The sequence below is a fragment of the Malus sylvestris genome, chromosome 15 (assembly GCF_916048215.2).
Source record: "Malus sylvestris chromosome 15, drMalSylv7.2, whole genome shotgun sequence".
In the NCBI taxonomy this organism is placed as follows: Eukaryota; Viridiplantae; Streptophyta; class Magnoliopsida; order Rosales; family Rosaceae; genus Malus; species Malus sylvestris.
The window spans coordinates 22,766,244-22,791,043 of NC_062274.1; the positions used below are offsets into that span (position 1 = coordinate 22,766,244).

At 39.3% G+C, this 24,800-nt stretch overlaps 1 protein-coding gene and 1 pseudogene across 1 annotated transcript; both read right to left on the reverse strand.

Moving 5' to 3' along the window:
- LOC126603920 (uncharacterized) overlaps positions 1-24,800 on the reverse strand; it is a 43,063-nt pseudogene that overhangs the window by 3,510 nt on the left and 14,753 nt on the right.
- Positions 620-24,142, reverse strand: LOC126603918 (uncharacterized mitochondrial protein AtMg00810-like). Its single transcript, XM_050270953.1, has 2 exons — positions 21,247-24,142; positions 620-702 (listed from the first exon to the last, which is right to left on the reverse strand). The coding sequence occupies exons 1-2, from the start codon at positions 22,312-22,314 to the stop codon at positions 682-684; spliced, it is 1,089 nt and encodes a 362-aa protein (XP_050126910.1). The 5' UTR covers positions 22,315-24,142; the 3' UTR covers positions 620-681.

Genomic DNA, 24,800 nt, shown 5'->3' on the forward strand with positions numbered 1-24,800 from the left:
TTCTAAATTGGGCCAGTTATATATAAGAGTACAACTCAAGTGGGTTGCAAGGTCAACCCAACTCTAACCCAACCCTCACAAAAGTGGTTAAATTTTAGATTGGATTTCATTCGGGTTTATTTGAGGTCAGACCTATTAAATAGTAAATAAGAAAAAATAGTTAGTCGTATATATTTTATATGTGAAACAATTATTATTAAAGCAAAATACATAAAGGACATAATAATTACCAAATGGAATCAAGTATCTTTAGTGCTACATGAAACCCGATGCCAAAAACTTAAACAATATCAACTACACCTATAAATGGAATTTAAAATAGACACCTGCTTTAAAAATCATATATATTAACACTAAGCTCAATATCTTAGAAGGAAGAAGAAAGCAATGAAAACCTTCATAGAAAAATGTAGAGAGATAGAAGAGAGAAAAGAATGAACTGCTATGAATGTATCGATTGATTGAGAATTACAGAGAATTGCTATATATACTACAACCTTCGATTCATAGCTAAGTAATCGAAAACTAATTAACTTCTCTTATCCTTTTAGTTGTCTAACCACAATCCTAACTTGCCGATGTGTACATATATCTATCAACATCGCCCCTCAATCTCAGCTGGGTTTCCAAGCTTGAGATTGAATGAATGCTTGAGGAATGAAGGACTCTGTAGATCCTTAGTTAGTATGTCTGCAGTTTGACCTTCAGTAGGTAGATATTGAACTTGCAAATCCCCCTTTTGAACTCTCTCCAGTACGAAATGATAGTTGTGTCTAAATGTTTGATCCTCAAGTGAAAAACTGGTTTGGCACTTCATGCAATTGCATATTTGTTATCACAGTATATCACTGGAGGAAAAGGTAAGACAACAGCCATATCTCGAAGAACATTTATAATCCAAGCAACATCAGCTGCAGTATGTGCCAATGCGTTATACTCAGCTTCTGTAGAACTCCTTGATACAAAATCTTGCTTCTTTGACTGCCATGAAACTGGATTATTACCAATGTATACAACATAGCCTGTCACAGATTGCCTTGTGTTCAAATATGTAGCCCAAACAGAATCACTAAAGGTTGTGATCCTTACTGCAGTGTCAACTAAAAATGTGATACCAGTTTGTATAGTTCCTTTTAAGAATCACATGACCTTTGTTACTGCCCCAAAATGTATCTCTGTGGGAGAAGTCATGAATTTACACACATAATTCACGACATATGCAATATCTGGCCTTGTAAAGGTCAAATACTGCAATGAGCCAACAATACTACAATACAAACTTGGATCAGGCAATATGGTACCTTCAGTGACTAGCAATGGATCATGAGGCTTGCATGGTGTAGATGCTGGTTTGCAGGACTCCATACCAGTTTTATGCAATAAGTCTTTTATATACTTAGATTGGTTGACACATATATCACCATTCTTCTTGTAGTTAACTTGCAAACCAAGAAAATAAGTCAACTTTTCCATATCTTTAAGCTCAAACACCTCATATAACTCTGTGATTACACTTTGTACCTTGCACGAGTTTGATCCAGTTAAGATAATGTCATTTACATACAACAGTAGAATGACTACATCACCATTATCTTGCTTAACCAATAAACTGGAATCTGAAGTAGAAGATTTGAACCCCATTGCAGGTAAGTAACTTGTGAACTTGGAGTTCCAGGCCCTCGGAGCTTGCTTAAGACCATATAACAACTTGATTAACTTGAAAACATACGAAGGATTGGCCATATCCACAAATCCCTGAGGCTATTTCATGTAAATTTCCTCTTGAAGGTCACCATGCAAAAATGCATTCTTAATATCTAACTGCCTTAACTCCTATTAATTAATTATGGCCAATGTTAATAATACTCTCACTATGGTATGTTGAACCACATGACTAAATGTTTCTGAGTAATCAACTCCTTGTTCTTGTGAAAAATCTTGTGCGACCAACCGAGCTTTATACCTGGAGATTGAGCCATCATGATTCCTTTTGAGTTTATAAACTCATTTGCTGCCAACAATTGACCTATCATCAGGTAGTGGAACAATTTCCCAAGTTCCTTGAGCTATAAGGGAATTATATTCTTCTTGCATTATATTCTGCATTGTGGCATAAATGCAGCTTTTCGAAACGTTGTTGGTTCTGCAGCATCAACAGAACTGGCTACAAATGAAAAACCTCCACCAAAAAGCTTATCTTGAGTTAATTGCAAAGATTGCAGCTCAGGTAAGGCAACAAGATATCCCTTATAACTCATTTGTGGTAACACACCACTTTTCGATCGAGTAATCATTGGATGCATTGAATCAGCTTTGGAGTTACCAACATCAGATAAAATGGGAGTTGAAATATGAAGTATTACCTCAAGTTGTGTGTCATGATGGACATGCAACATTTGTGACACACTAGAAGGAGTGGAAGTGAGGGGAGAAAACTCCAGTTGTGAAGAAGTACCATGTGACAGTGAACTAGAACTAAAGCTTGTATCTAGAGAAAAATCTGATGTCTATGAGTATAAGCCATGTGAAATTGGTACTTGTTGTAATGAAGTATCATGTGTAGAAGAACTAGTAGCAGCACTACTTTTAGATATTGAAACATACATATTATCTTGATATTCACTATTATCTTTCGTTTGATTTCTGTGAAACATACATTTTGTTGTAGCTGGAAATGAGCTGTTGCTGGTAGGCTGTGATGTAGGTGATGGTCTGTTCGCTATTCTCCTCTGTCAGATCTAAGCTTGTGGCCATCTCTTTACTGATCTGCTTAATGCTTAGTAGTAGAGCAGGGATACTTAGCTTGATGACATTGGGATAAATGATTGCTTTTGAGCCAAATGCTAAAGAGAAATGAGTCTCATCGATTGCTTTTCTTTTGGTGGTGCGATATGCTCATAGACATCCAGGGAGTTCGTTTGGCCATTTTCCCTTCTTGTTGGTGAGGGATTTTTGAGGCAGTCGAGGATCATCTTGTTGAATGTTTCGGCCTGCCTACTACCTTGAGGATATCTTGGCATGAACATGTGTTGCTTGATGCCATACTTTTGGAAGAACTTCGCCATATTTTAGCCCACGAATTACGGGTCGTTATCGATGACGATGGATTGAGGGATGCCAAATCGGCAAATGATGTTCCTCCATATGAAGTGCTCTATATCTACATGAGTTGTGGTCGTCTTGGGCTTTGCTTCTACCCATTTGGTTAAGTAATCGGTTGCCACGATCATCATGCATCTACCTTTAGTAGCAGGTGGCATAGGTCATATCAAGTCGATTGCCCACTGCATGAACGACCAAGGATTCATTTGCAGGTGTAGCTTGCTAGCAAACAGTGATGGTATCGGCTTGTAACGTTGGCAGTGGTCGCACTTTTGTATTAACTTCTTAGCATTTCGGTGCATGGTAGGTCATCAGTAGCCTGTGTTAAGAGCCTTATGTGACACCTCGGCTGTTAGCTTCGCCTCTATGCTTGGCTCGTCTAGATACTCCATCGGAATAAAGTGTTTAAATTAGTGGTCGAGGGCGGAGCCTAGGCTGGCTAATGTGTCCACGTGAACGTTGTTTGCCTGTGGAACTTGAGTGAGGGTGTAAGTATGAAACGCCTTAAGTAGTCAGGCTACTGATTAGCAGGGAATCATAATGAATTGCCAGCTTTTTCACTGCCAAGCTTTTGCTATTCGGAGGCCTGTTAGTAGGGTTTCGTATTCTGCTTCGTTGTTGGATGCTTTGAAGCCTAGAGTGATCGCCTGCTCAGACATCGAACAGTTTAAGGACTATGCCTGCTCTCGAACCTTTGTAGTTGGATGTGCCGTGGACATGCAAATGCCATAAGTCTCCATCGGGTGAAGCAAGCGCGGCTAGGGCGTGCTTAGCTACCTTTGGGGTGTCGTTGGGCCGCCCTGTTACGTCGTTAATGCGTGGTAGGGAGTTGTGGAGTTGGGGCCATGTTACACACAACAGGAGATGCTCAACCGCCAGTATTGGGCCACTGTAGAATTGAATTATAGAGCAAGGGTCGGCTGGGGCTATGCGACACGTAGCAGGAAATTGTGCTCAACTGCCGATACATGTTGTTTCTATGTAGAATCTTTTGGGGTGACGAGGACAAAACTTGCTTCCGAGTTTGTCCTTCCAGTGTTCGTCTGCCATTGGCGTGTCTTTTCGGCTGAGTTGTTGCGTTCGTCAGAAACTTTGCATCCTCCAAGGTTTATGCCTTTATCGTCGCGCATCTAGATTGGGCCGAATAATGCGTCATGAGGATTATTGCGTGTGTTTGAAGGTAAAATTTGAGTTTTCGGGTTGCAACAACTATCGCCAAAGTTAGCTTTTGAATTTTTGATAGCATCAATGATAGCTTTTGAACTGTGGAATACATGTAGTCGGGCCCCTAGCTCTTCTCGTATGATGATAGAGCTTATTACTGTTTTAGATACCATTAAACATGTGAATAAGTCCTCCGCTGATTCCGTTTGGATAATAGGGAGGTGATGTCGGGTACTTCTTCAAGTTATTGAATGTGCATCGGCGAGCCTCATCCCAAAGTGCATGCTTATCTGCCAGAGTGAAAAAGTCTGCTAGAGTTAAATCTTCTTTCATGATCAATTTTTTGAATAGTGGGTGGTCTGCTGGAAGTCATTTTTTGAAGGCTGTTTAAGCTATTGAGTCATTGCATCCGATTATCCTTGCCTTCTTTGCTTTGAACTTCTTCACATAGTCACGAAGCGACTCTTTTGGGTTTTTCTTGACACGTTGAACAAATGGTCGGACTTCTTTTTGATCAAGTGATAGGATGAATATTCTTTGGTGAAAACCAAAGAAAGTTCGTCGAAACTCCAGATAAATTGTGGCGGCAGGATGTAGAAGCAATCTTGCGTCTCGCCTTATAGAATGGTGGCGAATATCTTGCAAATGAGATTGTGGTTGTTTCGATAGAGGATCATTGCGCTTCAGTAGTGCTTTAAGTGTCTCTCCGGGGCTTCATCCCATTTGAAAGATGTGAAATGTGGCATGCTGAATTCAAATGGAGGCTCTATCTGCTCGATCTCGTTCGTGAAGGGATACCTGTTTATGTTGGTTATGTTCCGTCGTAGTGCCTCGTCGGTGATCTCGTTGCGTTGGATATTACGCAATCACTTGGTCAAGGGTCTATTTACTTCTTCCTGAATTTGCCTTTGTTGGGGGTAGCAGAGCTTTCGGCTGCCCTCAGCCTCGACTTGCTGGTCTAGGCTGCTCTTCTATGAGTTTGGCTCGTCTATGCTGCAGATGTGATGCGTGTGGTGAGTTCCTAGCAGGCGAGCAAGTTCTTTGCAGACTGTTGATTGAACTTGAGCTGGATTGAGTGATTGCTTCTCTCTGTCTGTCGTGTTACCTACTCCAATGTAGGGTGGATGATGCTCATTGCAGGCTTAGCCGTGAATGAACACTCCGCCTGGAAGGTTGCTCATGTTGACTATTGGAGTATGACCTCAACCATGAATGTATGCTCGTCCGTTGGCCTAGTTGAGAGTGCACGCTCATTCGCGGGCTAAGACGGGAGTATACGTTATCTCAATGGCTCAATCGGGAATGTACACTGCCCGAATGCTCGGTTCGTGGCTGGTCGAGTGGTTGCTTACCGAGACGCTGTTAGAGAGGTTCATTGTCTGCCCTTATCCTACTTCGAGACACCTCGTCTGGGCACGTTGCATCTCGATGCGCTGTAAGAGCTGGTTCACCAAGGTCATCTACTGTGCGAGTGCACTAGTCAACTTTATGATTTGTCGAGACAAGTGTTGTTCTCCATTTGGGTTGGAATAACTTGGAAGTAATGCGTCTCCTTGAGCAATGGAAATGTGGTAGACTTCGGGCACTAGATTTGAGTTGGGAAATGTCAAATCCGTACAAAAATATGGTGAAAATGATCCCAGTTCGATCATTGGTCTGAAAATTTAGAGCCGGGATGGTTGAACTAATCTTGGATTGATTTGGGCTGCTTGGAAGGCCACAGGAGCAAGTTGGGCCACAAGAGCAGGTTGGGCCACATGAGCATGTTGGCCTATGAGAATGGGCTGCTCGCGGGAGCAGGCTGGGCCACGGGAGTAGGCTAGGCCACGATAGTGTGTTGCTCAGCAGGAATAGGCTGGGCCATGAGAGCAGGCTTGGCCACGAGAGTGGGTTGCTTGGCGGGAGTAGGCTGGGTCACAAGAGTGGGCTGCTTGGCGTGAGGAGGCTGGGCCACAAGAATGGGCTGCTCAGTATGTGGCACATGTGGGTGCGAGGTTAAGGCTCGGCTTGGCAACACGATGGGCTTGGAGTGACATGGCTTGGGCCGTGGCTTTGGTGCCGTGGGCCTTGGATGGCACGGCGTGGGCTTGCTTAGATGGCACAGCTCGAGCAATGGTGGTGACAGCATGGACCTCATTGCGGGTGGCCACCGTGGTGGAAACTCATGGTGGTAGTGCCGTTCTACTTATTGTCACATTTAGCCTCATGGATCGCCGTGATCCTATCTCTTGAATATTGGAATTTTCACTTGTAGAATTTTCTAAATTTCTACCCGCTGTATTTCTCTTTTACGTTTTATCAAAGAATCTTTGCAAATAAAAAATCCTAATAATAAGAACGTACGAAAAATCTACAAATGGACAAGAAAATAGAAAAACCTTTTGATACGAGAGTCTTCTATGAGTGTGTGACTATTCTCTTAATGAAAGCACCAATTTGTGGATGCAAACTTCTTCCTCCTTGATCTTGGACAAAATTGCACCTACAAAACAATTAACATCTTTGGTTAAGGCTAAAAGCCTCGCGTGCCCACGATGAATAGGGGTGGGGGGAGTTTTGGCCGAAGAACCTCCAATGCCAAAGTTAGAATTTAGAGAGAAAAGTGTTTGGAGAGTTTTTGGGAGTTTTGCTAGAGTGTTGAAACTTAGGTTTTTAGAGAAAATGAGGTTGAATATATAGAGCATGGTCGGTCCCATTGGGAGAGAGGGTGGCTGGCCTCTTGTGTATTTTTTTGGTGCAATTGGTGATTTGATTGGCAATTAATTGATTAATTAGGTAATAAATCCATTAATTAGCCAATTAACATAATTTAAAAGGAATGTTTTGGAGGTTGTGGAATAATTATCTTGTGGAGAATGTAGGGTGATGATGGATGAAATAATTTTGAATTTGTTACCTATTTGGGCACCTTTGATTTGATTGAGGGATAATTGTCCATTGCTCGCACATAGGAATCCTGATGTGCCTCGAGGGTAATTTTGTCATTTTCACCCAAAAATCCACGTGTTGCCTCTTGATTATTTTTTGGCTCCACATCAACTTTAATTCTTTATCAACCTACTGATGAAACACTTGGAGTGTACGATTATATTTCTAGTACCTCATGTTGGAGTTTTGAGCCTCCTTTAGTCCGGGGTACTCAAATTCCCTAGAGGTCTTTATATTAGTTTAGTAACCTTTATTAATGAATAGGTATTGGACCATTTGGAATGAGAATCAAGGTTTAGGCCATTAATTGTGTAGATTAGGCTTGATGATTATATCATAATATTAATATTAATTTTAATATCGAATTAAGTTTTTAATTAAATTAATTAAAAACCGTTTTGATTAATAGACACAGCTGTTTAGAAAGAGTTGTGTGGTTTCAGATACATTCAAAAGGTATTTGAAGAGATATGAAATAGCCTATATAACTGAAGACTCAGTTCCATCGTAAATCATCTTTTTCCTTTCTCATCTCTCCCATACAAAACCTTATAGAGAGTAAACACACCAAGCAATTCGCCATAATTTTATAATCCGGTGCGGATTACAGGATTAGATAGTTGTATCATGGTTGGGCAGACGTCATTGAACCAAGAGCACAAGAGTGAGGCAGAAATACTGTTCGAATGACATAACTTTTGTGCTAGCCTCTATTTGTGATTTAATCAAGTTAGTATCATTTAAGTCCTGTAATTATTTTTGTTATTTCATTCTGTATTGCAAGTATTTTTCATTAATAAAGAATTAGTATTTCAATTTATGTTATTTTATTTATTTTCTGAATTGTTCTCCAACATTGGTTACTTTATTGGATGTTTGACACTTCGTCAGATTAGAAGATTAGTTGTTATGGTTAGTATTGTGTTTATTGTTGTTAATTGGTTAGAAACTTAACTTGCACGTGCAAAGCAAGTAATCATTGAAAAATATATTGTTGTTGATTATTTCAGTCATAGAATTATAACATATGCCGCACGGCTTACTTAGAACTACTATTCCGGGTTTTAGAATGCCATCATTCCAGAATTTGGTCCAGTAGTTATGATTATGATGCAAACATACGTAATTGAGTTGAAGATACGTATCATCATCAGCCGGCCACAAAGTGCGGTAGTACAGACCTATAACAGGAGACTGCAACCAAAATCTCCGCAACCAAATATCAGAGATTATTCGTACCATGACTTGGCAACTATCTTGCATTTCATCAAATCCAATTGTGATAATTTGCTCAAAATATTAAACCTCAAATCATCAGACACATATAAATTCCTAATACCCGAATCATTTAAGTCCACAACAGCAGCCGGAGAGCCAACCATGTTCATCTCATCTATAGTTATTCTGGTGAAGTTGAAAGAAACAGTATCAGAAACCGTAAAATTCTGAAACTAAAGGCCAGTGTCTGAAACCCGAGATTTCGGAAACTTAATCGGGACCTTAATGTTGGATATAAGTTAACAATCCGTGATATAATTATCTATGCTAATAAATAATAAATGCGAATAGAAAAATTAACAGAGTATGAACAAAACAAAAATATAAAACAGACAACTTGAAGATCGAGACTTGCGTACTGCAATCATGGACAGAGCTACATAAGGCCCAGGGAGGGCATCCGCCCCCATTCAGATTTTTGGGTTAGGAAAGCAAAAATGTCATGACAATTAAAATAACAATTAAAATTTTGATTTTGGTTCCAAATATTCCACGTTTTCTAACCTAAATCAAACTCAATTGAACTGGGGGTTTTGATAAATACATTGGATTCAACTAATGAAGTATCATAATTTAATACAAAAATTTTACTCCAAAGTATTTTATATGAATTTACTTCATTCATTTGTTTGTGGCATTACAATTTAGAATTTAACTTTCTAATTTAGAGATTTTTTACTGTATCTAGTCCTCAATAACCTAAAACCCATTATTTTACTTGGTTGTTTTAACACGCCCCCAATCAAAAAAAATTCTAGCTCCGTCCTTGACTGCAATGTCCTTGAAACAGAAAATTTGTCCCTACGCAATGCTTGTAGTTCTACTTTTTCTTTCGGCAAAACCATTTTGTTGTGGTGTGTATGGAGCCGTTGTTTGATGTACAATTCCATGTTGTGCACACAAATCAGAGAAGGCAGTTGTTTTCGGAGCCTTATTCTTCTTCGGCTTGGCCTTGGAGTTTCCTCCCTCGACATAATTTGCATTGGCTTCAATGGCAGTAAACCCACCAGAATGGTCTGCCTTTCCGTGGTCTTCTTCCACTCGTAGCCTTAGAATCAAATCCTCCATATTCATTTCACGACACTTGTGCTTGAGATAAATTTTGAAGTCATTCCAAGAAGTTGGCAACTTTTCGATTATCGCCCTAACTTGGAAATGCTCATTGATCTCGCATCCCTCAGAGTGCAATTCATAGATCAATTTTTGGATTTCTTTGACCTGAGATACAACAAATTTCGAAACCATCAAAATATATTTGAGAAACTTACCGATAACAAATTTATTTTAACCGGCATCATCAATCTTACACCTTTTCTCCAAGGATTCCCACAACTCCTTTGTTGTCTTGCACAGAGAATAAATGTCGTAGAGATTGCCATCCAAACTATTCAGAATATAATTTCTGCTACAAAACTCGGAATGATTCCAAGCTTCAATTGCCATGACAATCTCTTTCGTCATTGGATTCTCATTAGATTCGGAGCTTCTTCCTTGACAACATGAGCGAGATTCATTGTTGTCAGGAAAAACAACATCTTCTGTTGCCATCTGTTGAAGTCCAGCCCTTTGAACTTCTCAGGCTTTTCAGAGTATTTTGGCATAGCGCCATTCACATTCACAGATTGTTGATCCATAATTTTCTGTTTCAAGATTGTTGGATATAAGTCAACAATCCGTGATATAATTATATATGCTAATAAATAATAAATGTGAATAGAAAAATTAACAGAATATGAACAATTCAAAAATATAAACCAGACAACTTGAAGATCGAGGTTTGCGTACCGCAATGTCCTTGAAATAGAAATTTCGTCCCTACTCAATGCTTGTAGTTCTACGAACATCTACTTCATCAGGATTCAACGATCTAAGTTAGAATTCTAGCACCGAAAAACTAGACTTCTAGCGAATTTGTTTGTGGTGCTCTCAGTATGCTTGGTATATGAGGATTGATGATTTTTAGTGTTTTGAATGATATGCAGATGCATGTATTTATAGTGAGCATATGTATTTTCGCAACAGACATGTTTTTGGGAGGCGACTGTTCAATGTAAAGGGTGTGTTGCTCCATCTGTTTCTCAGATACACTCTCAGACTTCATCTGAAAAGATGAGTCTTTTCATTAAAAAGTAATTTAATTAAATTCGAAATTAATCATAAATAATTAATTAAATAATTTAATTTTCAGAGCCCAAGGCCCATCTTTTGATAATTAATTATATATCTTGATTATTAATTAATTATCAATTAATTATTACACCCCAAAGCCTAACCCCAAGGGTGAGCCCAATTTTATTCTCCAAGGTTCATCACTCCAATCACTTTCTATAAGAGACAAAGCCTTATAAAGTGAGGAAACCTTGTGGTGGTGAGTAATGTGGGACAATGAAATTCTACTCAAAATTTTCAACACTTAAGTCTCGAAAGAAACCATCAACTAACAATAAACTGTACGCAGATCAATTTTTAAAGTCTTTGTATTACATCATATTCCTATTTTGATTGGGATTTTGGATTTGGATTTGATTACTTTCTGCCAGTTAAGAGAAACTGCTTAGAACTTTTATCTTTTCATTATTTAGGGAGGAAAACCAAATATCACATAACCCTAGGCACGGGCCGGGTCGGGCCCAATTTTGAAAGAACCAGACCTTACCCGTTTTAAATAGTAACAGGGCGGACTTGATCGGGTATAGAGATTTTGAGTTTTGGAACCGAACCTAACCTGGCCCGTTTGAAACGGGCCGATTTGGGGCGGGTCCACGGGTCCAACTTTTTTTTTTTAATTTATAAACTGCAGTGCTGCTGTGAACTGCAGCAACACTGGAATGAAATTAGCAGACTAAACCGGCCAACGTCCCCATCCATTGGACTGGCGGTTCTTCGCCTGAGCAGTTCGACCAACACCGCGACAAAAGCAGCGGAAGGGAATGGCTTGCTTGTGGCCTAAAACATCTTCCAAGTACCTTTTAGCCTTTGCCAAATGCATCTTCCTGATGGCATGGGCAGTCTAAAACAGATAAACAAATCCAAATTTTAACAATCGAATCGAACCAGTCCAAGCATAACACAAACAATCCAAGATAAACAGATTTGAAAATTAATTGAGCTGGTTTTTTAAAACTAAGGTTGCACTGCACATCAATTCTTGAATATATATACCACACACACACACACACACACACACACATACTCACACACATAATCGATTCAAATTCAATTCAATAAAAGATTTGAAATTGGAGCATAATAGAGGTTAAGGTTTAACAACCCAGCAAAATTCCTAAATCTAGAAAACCCTAATTTAATTTTCAATCCTTAATCCTTAAAACATAATACCTTAAAACTGAAGAGGAGTAGAGTCGTGCGCTGCAAATATGGGTTTGAGTCAGACGGAGGAGATGACTGGTTCGAAATCCGGTTGTTCATGCTTCGCCATGATCAGGTCGATAAGGACCCGGGTTCCGGCATCAGACTCGGAATCGTTCATGCTTCGCCATGATCAGGTCGATAAGGAGTTGTCGAAGGTGATGTACGTCAGCATCGATAACGTGAGGGTCACCGATGGGGTTGAATTTGAAGTGTACGAGAACAATGATATGGTTCTATGTGGGTCTCTAGAGCGGTGGAAGGTGTTTGGATCAATGGAAATGTGCGAGGATTGGACAACGCTTCAAGAACAGGTGGAGTTAAGAGGAGAGATCGAAGTCTGAGAATCTGAGTGAAATGAGAGAAGTTGGGATGAGATATGAGAAGACAGGCCTTAGACTTCGGCTCAATTATATTCCATGCTAGAAATGGGCCGGGCCGGGGGCTCGTTCCCTCTTATTTTAAGATCCGGCCCGCCTCTCTAATTTCATATACCTGAACCACCCCGCCTCGTTTTGCGTTTAGAAATTTTGGACCTGCCCCGTACCCGCCCCGAACCTGAATTACTCGCCCCTACCCGCGGTTCCTGTACCCGTTTGCCCATCCCTATCACATACTACTGCATTGTCCCCCTTAGGCTTCAGTTACGAAATATTGTGTACTTTTGATATTAAATGAGAACCATACCCTCATTCTAAGCACCCTCAATTCCCAACTAGGGTTACTCCATAGCCCGTTACTCTCTAAAACATTTTCATGCCTCTATGTAAATGTAATCAATTCATTATCATAGCAAATAATCAAAGATATGACATTAGTATGGACAACCTATAACCTTGATACTCTTATCAAATAATAACTTCCTCATAGTTATAATTTTTTTTTATAATCATAGGAACATGCACAATTTTGCCCCATTGTACATGACCCACAAGCCACCAGCACTAGCTAATAATTGTCACCGATCACTGGTGCCAGAAAAAGGTTTCCAATCGCCTAAAAATTTTGAAGTCACTTTTCAACATTAACATTTGTTTGTATCATACTTAGGGCCTCCGTATTTAGATCTCGTATAAATACTCGGGGGACTCAAATATAATTATGTAATAAATGAATGGGCAAATATGTAATAAGTGAGGAGTCCTTATTCTATAAAATGACTCCTTACTCTCCTCATTAGGGGAGGCCAATTCTTAGGCCTGACTACCACCCTCAGAAGCCTCACTCTCCTATTCAGAGGCTCTCTATCCTTCACAGAGAAATACAATATCAGTGTGGACGTAGCCCAAACATTGGGGTGAACCACGATACATCTTGTGTTATTTACATTTCTTGCAGATTCACGGTCGAACTTACGTTGTTCCAAGACCTCCGGTTTTGTGCATCAACGTTTGGCGCTGTTTGTGGGAATCGATACGAAAAGTTGTGTCGGTTCTTTTTCATTTTTTTCACCTCCGCCGTGAATCTGTAAAATCACAAAGCTATTGACACTCCAAGCACCGTGCTCGCTCTCCCACTTCCGCTCAAACCCCATTCTCATCCTCCGTTACACCTCCCTTAAACCCCTTTCTTCCTTATCCTCACAGCCCGTCACCCACTTCACCATCACAGACCAATCCCTCTGAGTCTGTCTTATCAATTTCAATCCCCATGCTTGCTTATAGCTTTCAAGACCATAATCTCAACTGGGTGTCCATTGTTTTCAAATTTTTGATTGGAGTAGAAGAAAATTAAGAGAACCCATGAGTCTTCTTCCTTTTGAGCTTGGTTTGCTGCCATTTCCAGAACTGGGTTCTTCATTCCATTGAAGATTTTCAACTGGGTTAGTGGGTTTTGGTGCAAAGCTTCAAGCTTTGGAAGTTTCTGCTGCCATGGATACTCCGCCGGCAGAGGAGGTCTGAAGAAGATCCAAATGCTGGAAGCGGGTCAGGCTGACTTCAAGAAAGAGATGACCAAGCTCAGGCACTCCGAGGATGTCAAATCAGAGCACCAGAAGGCCCACTCCGTCTTGCCGCAACACTCAAGTTTCTCGTCTGTACCCAAAAGGAGAATCGCTGAGGACGACGATGTTGCTGGTAATGGAGGTCACGATGCGGCGGCTTGGAAGATAGGGTTTTCTTCATTTCGGCATTCCTTGCCACTTCAGAGGGAGAGCCGCAGCCATGATTTTCCTATTGGAGGCAGTGGCGGCGGCGACGACGTCAATGGGGGAAGCAGTAGCACCGGACCTTTAACTGTGAACTTTACGGATAGGCAGTATCTGAACATATTGCAGTCAATTGGGCAATCTGTGCATATATTTGATATCAATGGGCTTATAATTTACTGATAGAAATGCAAGAACAGGCAACAAGTTCTCTCGCTACGAGCTCTCTGCCTTCCAGCAACAGAATAATGAAAGCAGAAAACAAAAGCAAAAGAGAGGTGCGGTGGAAAAGAGAACGACAAAAGCAAAAGAGAGAGGTGCAAGCTGTGGGAAACAAAAGCGAAAGCAAAGCAGAAAAAAACCGAGAAAAAACACAAAGCAAAAGAGAGTTTTTCCTCTGCGAGAGCACATGAGGACACTGCAAAAGCAAGGAATAAACACCCACACTGCAAAAGCAAGGAATAAACACCCCACCAAAATGATGTGATTTACTTTTCTTGTTTTTTGAATGATGTGATTTATTTTTCTTATCTTTCGGAGACAACTGTATAAACCCATTAGAGGGTAAAAAACAAAAAACAAAAAAAAACAAAAAGGCAAAGCCCAAAATAATGGGCTGGAATGTTATGTGGAGGGCGAAGGCCCATATGCCCAAAAGAGCCAAGCCCTCTATTATCACCAACCAAGTGATCAAAAGTACGTCAAGTGCTACAAAAAATTATTCAGCAGTCTGCCGCTATTACCACCAACTTGGTGATCAAAAGTAAGCCCAGTACTCCAAAATTATTCGGCAGCCTGCCGCTATTATCACCAACCAGGTGATCAAAAGTACGCCCAGTACTCCAAAATTATTCGGCAACTTGCCGCTATTATCACCCACTAGGTGATCAAAAGTACGTCCAGTACTCCAAAATTATACATGAGCATCACTGATGTCAATCATACATAAACATTCATGAGCATCACTCATGACAATCATACATAAACATTCATGACCATCATTCATGTCAACATTTATGAGCATCACTCATGCCAACATCCATGAGCATCACTCATGCCAACATCCATGAGCATCACTCATGTCAATCAACATAAACATTCATGAGCATCACTCATGTCAATCTAGCTTCAAAAGTTTCATTTACAGAGCTCTAGCTTCAAAAGCTTCATTTACAGAGCTCTAGCTTCAAAGCTTCACTTGCAAAGCTTTACCTACAAAGCTTCAGTGCAGGGTATACAAATACCGCATCCGAACAACCGCCATTTCGGCCCATACATGGATTCAATTTGAAGTCTCCAGCCAACAGACTCTATTGACCGAAGACTTGCGGAACTACATTATGTACCATATATTGTACCATATATTGGGCCTCATGAAAAATACTTGGGGGACTTAGCCCATTATTTATGTATTGAGGAGTGAGCCCTTATTCTATAAAAGGGACTCCTTAACTTTCATTAAAGAGCATCCATTATTCATGTACTGATGAGCGAACCCTTATTTTATAAAAGGGACTTCCTCACCTTCATTAGAGAGCATCGCCGCCAGCTGAGCAACCGCCTCGCAGTGATCATCACTCCTAACCCATTATTCATGTACTGAGGAGCGAGCCCTTATTTTATAAAAGGACTCCCTCACCTTCATTAGAGAGCATCGCCGCCAGCTGAGCAATCACCTCACCGCGAGCATCACTCATAACCCATTATTCATGTACTGAGGAGCGAGACCTTATTTTATAAAAGGGACTCATTCACCTTCATTAGAATAGCATCGCCACCAACTGAGCAACCGCCTCATCGCAAGCATCATTCTCAACCTATCACTTATGTATTGAGGAACGAGCCATTATTCTATAAAAGGGACTCTCTCACCTTCAACGCCACAAGCCGAGCCAACCAAGGCAACATAAGCCACAAGCAGAGCAGCCTCGCAACATGTGCTACTTCTAGTTGAACATCATTTCAGATCGGGTATCGCCTCATATCGAGTATCAATCCTATACGACATCTAGTTACTTCGGCTCACACATGGACTGAGTTTCAAGTCTCCAGCCAAAAGACTCTCTTAACTGAAGACTTAGGGGACTACTGTTTGTACCATACTTAAGGCCTCCATATTTAGACCTCGTATAAATACTCGGGGGACTCAAATGTAATTATGTAATAAATGAAGGGGTAAATATGTAATAAGTTAGGAGCCTTTATTCTATAAAAGGACTCCTCACTCTCCTCATTAGGGGAGGCCAATTCTTAGGCCTGACTACCACCCTCAGAAGCCTCACTCTCCTATTCAGAGGCTTTCTCTCCCTCACAGAGAAATACAATATTAGTGTGGACATAGCCCAAACATTGGGGTGAACTACGATACATCTTGTGTTATTTACATTTCTTGCAGATTCACGGTAGGACTTACGCTGTTCCAAGACCTCCGGTTTTGTGCATCAACAACATTAATAAAAATAACATATGTGCAACTTTTTTTACTAAGTTTAGTTATTTTTTTTTTCAATGAGAACTTTATTAATTAGTCATGAGATGATAATGGTGTTCCACTCACGGAGGAACTTACTTGTTCTCCCACTTATTATTAATGTACCATTACTCTACGAACTTAATAAAACGACCCATTCATACTCTTTATCATCATCTAAAAATCAGGTATACCAAAAATCCTTCAATTTGGAGGTCTTTAGCAATCTATAGGTGTCACATTAATTAAGCGGTTTTCGTAACAAATAACATACTCATGATGAAGCATCCATTTGCTTGATGCATATAAATGACTAAGGGATCTCCAAATTGAATGATTTTTTTACAAATGATCTTTAGGTAATGACAAAGAGTATAAACGGGTTTGATTATAAGTTCATACGGTAAATATACGTTAAATATAAGTGGTGGAACAAGTAAGTTACACCCCATATGTGAAATATAAGCATTATCCTTAATTAGGTTTAGGTAAATGAGGAATGTCACATGGATTCCTCCTATGTAGATAGTTAGAAAATAATTTTTCGGTCCATTAGTGATTAGAAAAGTAATTTACGTCTATCACTTACGTCTATCCATTAGTGATTAGAAAAGTAATTTTTCGGTCCATTAATGAGGCCGTTTATTTCCCTTTTTTCTACATGTATTGCATTACAGTGTACGTTGTGTAATTCTGCAAATTCAAATTAAAGTCGTATTAAAGTATCTATTTTATTATGGTCAAACTAGTCGCACCCAACTTTCGAACATTATATTTGACTAATTTGGCTACAATAATATCATAACATCTTATTGATTTAAAAATGAATTTCCCACGTATATATGAAAAAGTTCGAGAAAGTTCAAACTTGTAAAATATATGAATAATGAACTATATTTTCGAAATTTCGAGATTACTTTGATTTGATGCAATCTAAAAAAAATTAAAAATAAATTAACCACCTAATCTGAAAAGTAGAAATCTTATTTACTATCAGATATGTCTGAAAATCACCCTTAACCCGGCAGTTCCATTCCTGCACATAACTGCATTTCACTAGGAAAAGTAAACCGCCGCTTGATCAACATATTGCAATATGAACGACCACTTACAACTTGTACGCTGTCTAGTTTATCACACTCACATGGTAATGCTTCCGCACTCAAAATCTGTGCTCCCCTTAAAAGGCTCCCTGATCTGTTGGAAGGAAAAATATGAGAGAAACTATTGTGAGGTGCATATATACCAACAAATAAAGCTTCATGTGAAACAACAAAGAAAAATCAATGTTAATTGCATCACAAATAGCTTAGATATTTATGCTAACTACGACAAGATTCATTGTGTCAAGATAGGTTGTGAGCTTCAACAAAAAGTTACCCATTAATTATGCAACTATTGGGTTCGGTGTCTTGTAAGTTTTAGAAAAGAATCAAAATATGGACTCTTTGGAAACAACATTGTGACTCCAAAGTCATCTAAGCAGTAACTAATTAATCCATTCTTCATTGGTAAAATTAAAGGAGAAAATATAGCAATTCCCCTTGTACTTATCATTTGTTTAATTTTCGATTGGTCAGTAGAACTTTCTATCAAGTTTCAAGCCCTCTAATCTCTGAAAATGTCGAAATTCCTCTCTTCTTGGGTCCGTCAACTTTTCCTTTAAATTTGAAGTCATTTTTGTTGAATTCAAACGGGATTTCCCCACATTTATAAGAATAAACGATAAAGTGTTTGCTCTCCAATTTAAATCAAGCATCCAAGTATGTGGGTTTAGTTACGAAAAAGCTCTTCTTAATGACAATGATAATAACCTTAAAAAGTACTAACATTCCTGTGTATATGCTTATATAGTATATATTATATAAGAACATAACATATATATAAGGAATTGTTATTAGCATTCCAAAAATCACATTTGGCACTCCAAACTTTCTATAATTAGAAAGAAAAATACACTTGTGAGGAGTGTAGAATGAGATTTTTGGAGTGCTAATAACAATTTCATATATATATATATATATATATATCTATGTATGTATGGAGACAATCTACTTACAATGGATTCGAGCCGGCAATATTCCTCTCACCCAAACTGTAGAAAGGTATCAAGCAAGCACGTTGGGTAAAGAAAGGAAGGTCATAACCAGGTGGAGCTATCTTCCCTATCATTGGCTCGTCGAACAGTTCACCTTTATGGCTTTCAAAGTCCCAGCTAAAGATCAATTCTGAAGTGCCATAGAAAATGACATGAGCATTCGGACTTATTGCATAGGGTTTCAACACTATATCTGCACTGGGTATAAGCATTGTATCCGACCCCCATACCCAACCATTCCAAACAGCACTATATTTGAGAGTCCATTGGTCACCAGATTCACGTCGATCATTATAAGACCAAAAACGAAAAGTTTTTGAACTATCACATGTTACATAACAAACAAGATCCTTTGACACCCCAAGACATCCCATTGTTGCACCTGTCTTATCATCGTCCCCAAGAACACGAGGGAGTTCAAAGGCTCGAGCTTTAACGGTATTGAGGTCAATACATAAAACTTTCTGTGAACTAGCAAGGCCATATAACACCCCGCGCAAGTATACAAAATGCCTGCAAACCTTGGAAGTTTTAAATCCATCAACAAAATTGGGGTCGAGTTGCAATCCACGACGAGCCCACTGTCCAGATTGCGAAGAAAATATGTCCATCATCAGAGTTAGGGTTGGGGTTGGGGTTGGGACTGGGGAACCACTGGATTTGGATTGTGGGGAATAATCAATTCGAACAATTCTATAGTGGTTGGATTCAACAGGGTCAAAAGCCAAGGCAGCGCAAAAATGCTCACGCTCATGTGCACATGCTATAGGTACGGAGACATGTTGTTTGGTGATGGGGTTGAACACACAGAATTGACAAGTGCGCAGGTTGAAGAACAGAATTAACCCATTACAACAGTCAAGATAACTGTCAGATACGTCGCGCACCTGAGTGACAACTAGTTTATCGGGTTCTAGAATGTCATTATTCCAGAATGTGGTCCAGTAGTTATAATTATGATGCAAACATACGTAATTGAGTTGAAGATACGTATCATCATCAGCTGGCCACAGAGTACGGTAGTAAAGACCTATAATAGGAGACTGCGACCAAAATATCCGCAACCAAACATCAGAGATTATTCGATGCCATGACTTGGCAACTATCTTGCATTTCATCAAATCTAACTGTGATAATCTGCTCAAAATATTAAACCACAAATCATCACACATACATAAATCCCTCGTACCCGAATCATTCAATTCGACAGCAGCAGCCGGAGAGCCAACCATGATGATCTCTAGTTATTCTGGTAAAGTTGAAAGAAACAGAAGTATCGGAAACCCTAAAATTTTGAAACTTAAGGGCAGCGTCCGAAACCCGAGAATTCAGAAATTCAATCAGGACCTGAATTAAGCCTCGAAAGAAACCATCGACTAACAATAAACTGTACGCAGATCAATTTGTAAAGTCTTCGTACTACATCTTATGTTGGCGTGTGAGTCATAAATCAATTAGTATTGGAATGTAATTTGGTTTCCTACATTAAAGGGATTCCTACCTAGTTTAGGATAAACTCTTTTATTATTATTCATTGTACCGCAAGGTGTGGATGTATATATATTGCCTCCATATTGGAGATATGAGAATAAGAATCAATCAAAGTTATTTTCCTATTCCTATTCGGATTGGGATTTTTTATTTGGATTTGATGACTTTAAACCAAGCATCATACTACTGCCTTTTTCCCCCTTTAGCTTCAGTTACGAAATATCGTGTAGTTTTGATATGAAATGACAACCTTACCCTCACTCTAAGCACCCTTAATTCCTAGCTAGGGTTTCTCCACAACCGCGTTACTCTCTAAAAGCCTCTCATGCCTCCCTGTAGATGTAATCAATTGATTATCATAGCGAATAACCAAAGATATGACATTAGCATGGACATAACCTAGAACCTCAGTACTCTTATAAAATAATAACTTCCTCGTACTTATTAAAAAAATTTAATTCTAAATTGGGCCAGTTATATATAAGAGTACAACTTGAGTGGGTTGCAAGTTCAACCCAACTCTAACCCAACCCTCACAAAAGTGGTTAAATTTTAGATTGGATTTCATTCGGGTTTATTTGAGGTCAGACCTATTAAATAGTAAATAAGAAAAAATAGTTAGTCGTATATATTTTATATGTGAAACAATTATTATTAAAGCAAAATACATAAAGGACATAATAATTACCAAATGGAATCAAGTATCTTTAGTGCTACATGAAACCCGATGCCAAGAACTTAAACAATATCAACTACACCTATAAATGGAATTTAAAATAGACACCTGCTTTAAAAATCATATATATTAACACTAAGCTCAGTATCTTAGAAGGAAGAAGAAAGCAATGAAAACCTTCATAGAAAAATGTAGAGAGATAGAAGAGAGAGAAGAATGAACTGCTATGAATGTATTGATTGATTGAGAATTACAGAGAATTGCTATACATACTACAACCTTCGATTCATAGCTAAGTAATCGAAAACTAATTAACTTCTCTTATCCTTTTAGTTGTCTAACCACAATCCTAACAACCTTGGCTAACGTGTAAGCCATATGTCAAAACCCTATCTTGCCGATGTGTACATATATCTATCAACATCGCCCCTCAATCTTAGCTGGGTTTCCAAGCTTGAGATTGAATGAATGCTTGAGGAATGAAGGACTATGTAGACCCTTAGTTAGTATGTCTGTGGTTTGACCTTCAGTAGGTAGATATTGAACTTGCAAATCCCCCTTTTGAACTCTCTCCAGTACGAAATGATATTTGTGTCTAAATGTTTGATCCTCAAGTGAAAAACTGGTTTGGCACTTAATGCAATTGCATATTTGTTATCAAAGTATATCACTGGAGGAAAAGGTAAGACAATAGCCATATCTCGAAGAACATTTATAATCCAAGCAACATCAGCTGCAGTATGTGCCAATGCGTTATACTCAGCTTCTGTAGAACTCCTTGATACAGAATCTTGCTTCTTTGACTGCCATGAAACTGGATTATTACCAATGTATACAACATAGCCTGTCACAGATCGCCTTGTGTTCAAATCTGTAGCCCAAACAAAATCACTAAAGGCTGTGATCCCTACTGCAGTGTCAACTGAAAATGTGATACCAGTTTGTATAGTTCCTTTTAAGAATCGCAGGATCTTTTTTACTACCCCAAAATGTATCTCTGTGGGAGAAGTCATGAATTTACACACAGAATTCACAACATATGCAATATCTGGCCTTGTAAAGGTCAAATACTGCAATGAGCCAACAATACTACAATACAAACTTGGATCAGGCAATATGGTACCTTCAGTGACTAGCAATGGATTATGAGGCTTGCATGGTGTAGATGCTGGTTTGAAGGACTCCATACCAGTTTTATGCAATAAGTATTTTATATACTTAGATTGGTTAACACAGATATCACCATTCTTCTTGTAGTTAACTTGCAAACCAAGAAAATAAGTCAACTTTTCCATATCTTTAAGCTCAAACACCTCAGATAACTCTGTGATTACACTTTGTACCTTGCACGAGTTTGATCCAGTTAAGATAATTTCATCTACATACAACAGTAGAATGACTACATCACTATTATCTTGCTTAACAAATAAACTGGAATCTGAAGCAGAAGCTTTGAACCCCATTGCAGGTAAGTAACTTGTGAACTTGGAGTTCCAGGCCCTCGGAGCTTGCTTAAGACCATACAACAACTTGATTAACTTGCAAATATACAAATGATTGGCCATATCCACAAATCCCTGAGGCTGTTTCATGTAAATTTCCTCTTGAAGATCACCATGCAGAAATGCATTCTTAATATCTAATTGCCTTAACTCCTATTAATTAATTGTGGCCAATGCTAATAATACTCTCACTATGGTATGTTGAACCACATGACTAAATGTTTCTGAGTAATCAACTCCTTGTTCTTGTGAAAAATCTTGTGCGACCAACCGAGCTTTATACTTAGAGATTGAGCCATCAGGATTCCTTTTGAGATTGGCCAATGCTAATAATACTTGGAGATTGTGGTTCCCACCTAATCTCTTTTCCTTTTCTTTTTTCTTTTTAATTTTTTGTTAATACAAAGTTATATTTCTAATATAAATTACTCCAAAAAATGGGAAGATTTGCTCAAAAAATGTTGTGAGTTAAAGATGAATGCTCCGATTTCTAGAACAATTTAGTGCTTGCTTTTCTTTCAAACTTTTGAATACTATGTTGGACTAAAAATCTAAAGCCTAACTTTTAAACAAGCATGGGGTTAAGTCCTTTTAACAAAAACTATTTTGGTGTAACCACGTAACACTGTGACATGACGTTGACAGTTGTTTTAATAACATCTTTAAAAGACTTGTTAGATAAGTTGGACGTAACTAAGTTTTGCCGTCATGTTGCGTCTCATATCTAATGATACATTGTCAAGTATATTTTCAAGTATAAGTGTTTTCTTTATATGATAATGTATTATTAAATTGAGAAGCCACATAGCAATAACCTGTTTTATGTAAGGTTTACTCCCACGATAGTTCAAAAATTGGAAACATAAGATATTCACACACTTAGGGCGCGTTTACTAATCCTTAACTCAGATTGAGAAGAATTGAATTGAGGAAATTAGATTGAGGATGGATTGAAATGAGGTGGAATTAGAATCAGATTTATGTTGAATTTGTTTACTAAAACTGTCTGGAATCGGAGTATGTCACATCCCGACCCGGGCCCCCACCATATCCCGGGCTCGACTTCGTCGTAATATGATATTGTCCGCTTTGGGCCCCGACCACGCCCTCACGATTTTGTTTCTGATAACTCACACGAGAACTTCCCAATGGGTCACCCATCATGGGATTGCTCTCACGCGAACTTGCTTAACTTCGAAGTTCCTACGGAACCCGAAGGCAATGAGCTCCCAAAAAGCCTCGTGCTAGGTAGAGATGAGAATATACATATAAGGCTTACAGGATCCACTCTCTTAGGCGATGTGGGATGTTACAGAATAGGAATGATATTGAGTCTGTATAAGTTGTTTACTAATTCACTTCAATCGGAATTAAAACTAGGTTGATTACTAAATTGCCCTTACATAAATAAATTATTTTTATACTAATTAATTAAGTTAAATTTCTTAATTAAATTTATATAATAAAATTTAGCTATATAAAAATATAAAAATAGGTTTTATTTATTTATTAAAAGATGGTTATTTTCATCCATCCCCCACATCTCTATATTTCCCACACCTCCCTTTCATCCTGAAGGTCTAATTGCACTGCCTTCCACCCACTCCTGCCTTTCCTTGCCCTGTCTCTATCTTTCACCAATTTACGCATGCATAGCCACCGCCCCATAGCTAGGCCATTCTTGGTCCAGTGCAGAGCAGTCTCGTCGTCGTCTCGATCCCGGTCCATTACGTTAGTTAAGAGTGCAACGATCGAATTCAGGTAAAAGCCCAGCAATTTGGTGAAACGAATGGAGATTAGGTTAGGTATGTGATGCGGCCCTACGTGGTAGAAGGTGTAGTGTTAACAGAGATGGAGAATGAGCAGTGCTGGATGAGTGTTAAATGAAGGGCAATGTTGGGAAACAAGTGAAGGCATAATTGGTAGAAGAAATCCATTCTGGATTCATCAGGTATCCAGGAATTGAAATACCTTTCTCATGTAGGGAGTCCAATTCCTTCAAAATAACGAGTGGGATTCCCAAATTGGTGTGGATCCCACATACAATTTAATTCCCCAAAGTTAAGTAAACGAATGAGTATTGTCACACCCCGGCCCGAGGTGGATCACTTCCCGGGCCCGCTCCACCACCGTAGCATGATATTGTCCGCTTTGGGCCCTAATCATGCCCTCACGATTTTGTTTCTGGGAACTCACACGAGAACTTCCCAGTGGGTCACCCATCATGGGAGTGCTCTCGCGCGCTACTCGTTTAACTTCGGAGTTCCGATGGAACCCGAAGCCAGTGAGCTCCCAAAAGGCCTCGTGCTAGGTAGGGATAAGAATATACATTTAAGGATCATTCCCCTGGGCGATGTGGGATGTTACAATCCACCCCCCTTAGGGGCCCGACGACCTCGTCAGCACACCACGGCCAGGGTTAGGCTCTGATACCAATTGTCACACCCTGGCCAGGGGTGGATCACTTCCCGGGCCCGCTCCACCACCATAGCACGATATTGTCCGCTTTGGGCCCTGACCACGCCCTCACGGTTTTGTTTCTGGGAACTCACACGAGAACTTCCCAGTGGGTCACC

Excerpts from the sequence above, each read along its gene's own strand:
- LOC126603918 (XM_050270953.1), bottom strand. The coding sequence starts at position 22,314 with ATGAAACAGCCTCAGGGATTTGTGGATATGGCCAATCATTTGTATATT. Across the intron at positions 703-21,246 it reads TCAATATCTACCTACTGAAG|GTCAAACTGCAGACATACTA; the intron begins GTCAAACCACAG and ends TACCTACTGAAG.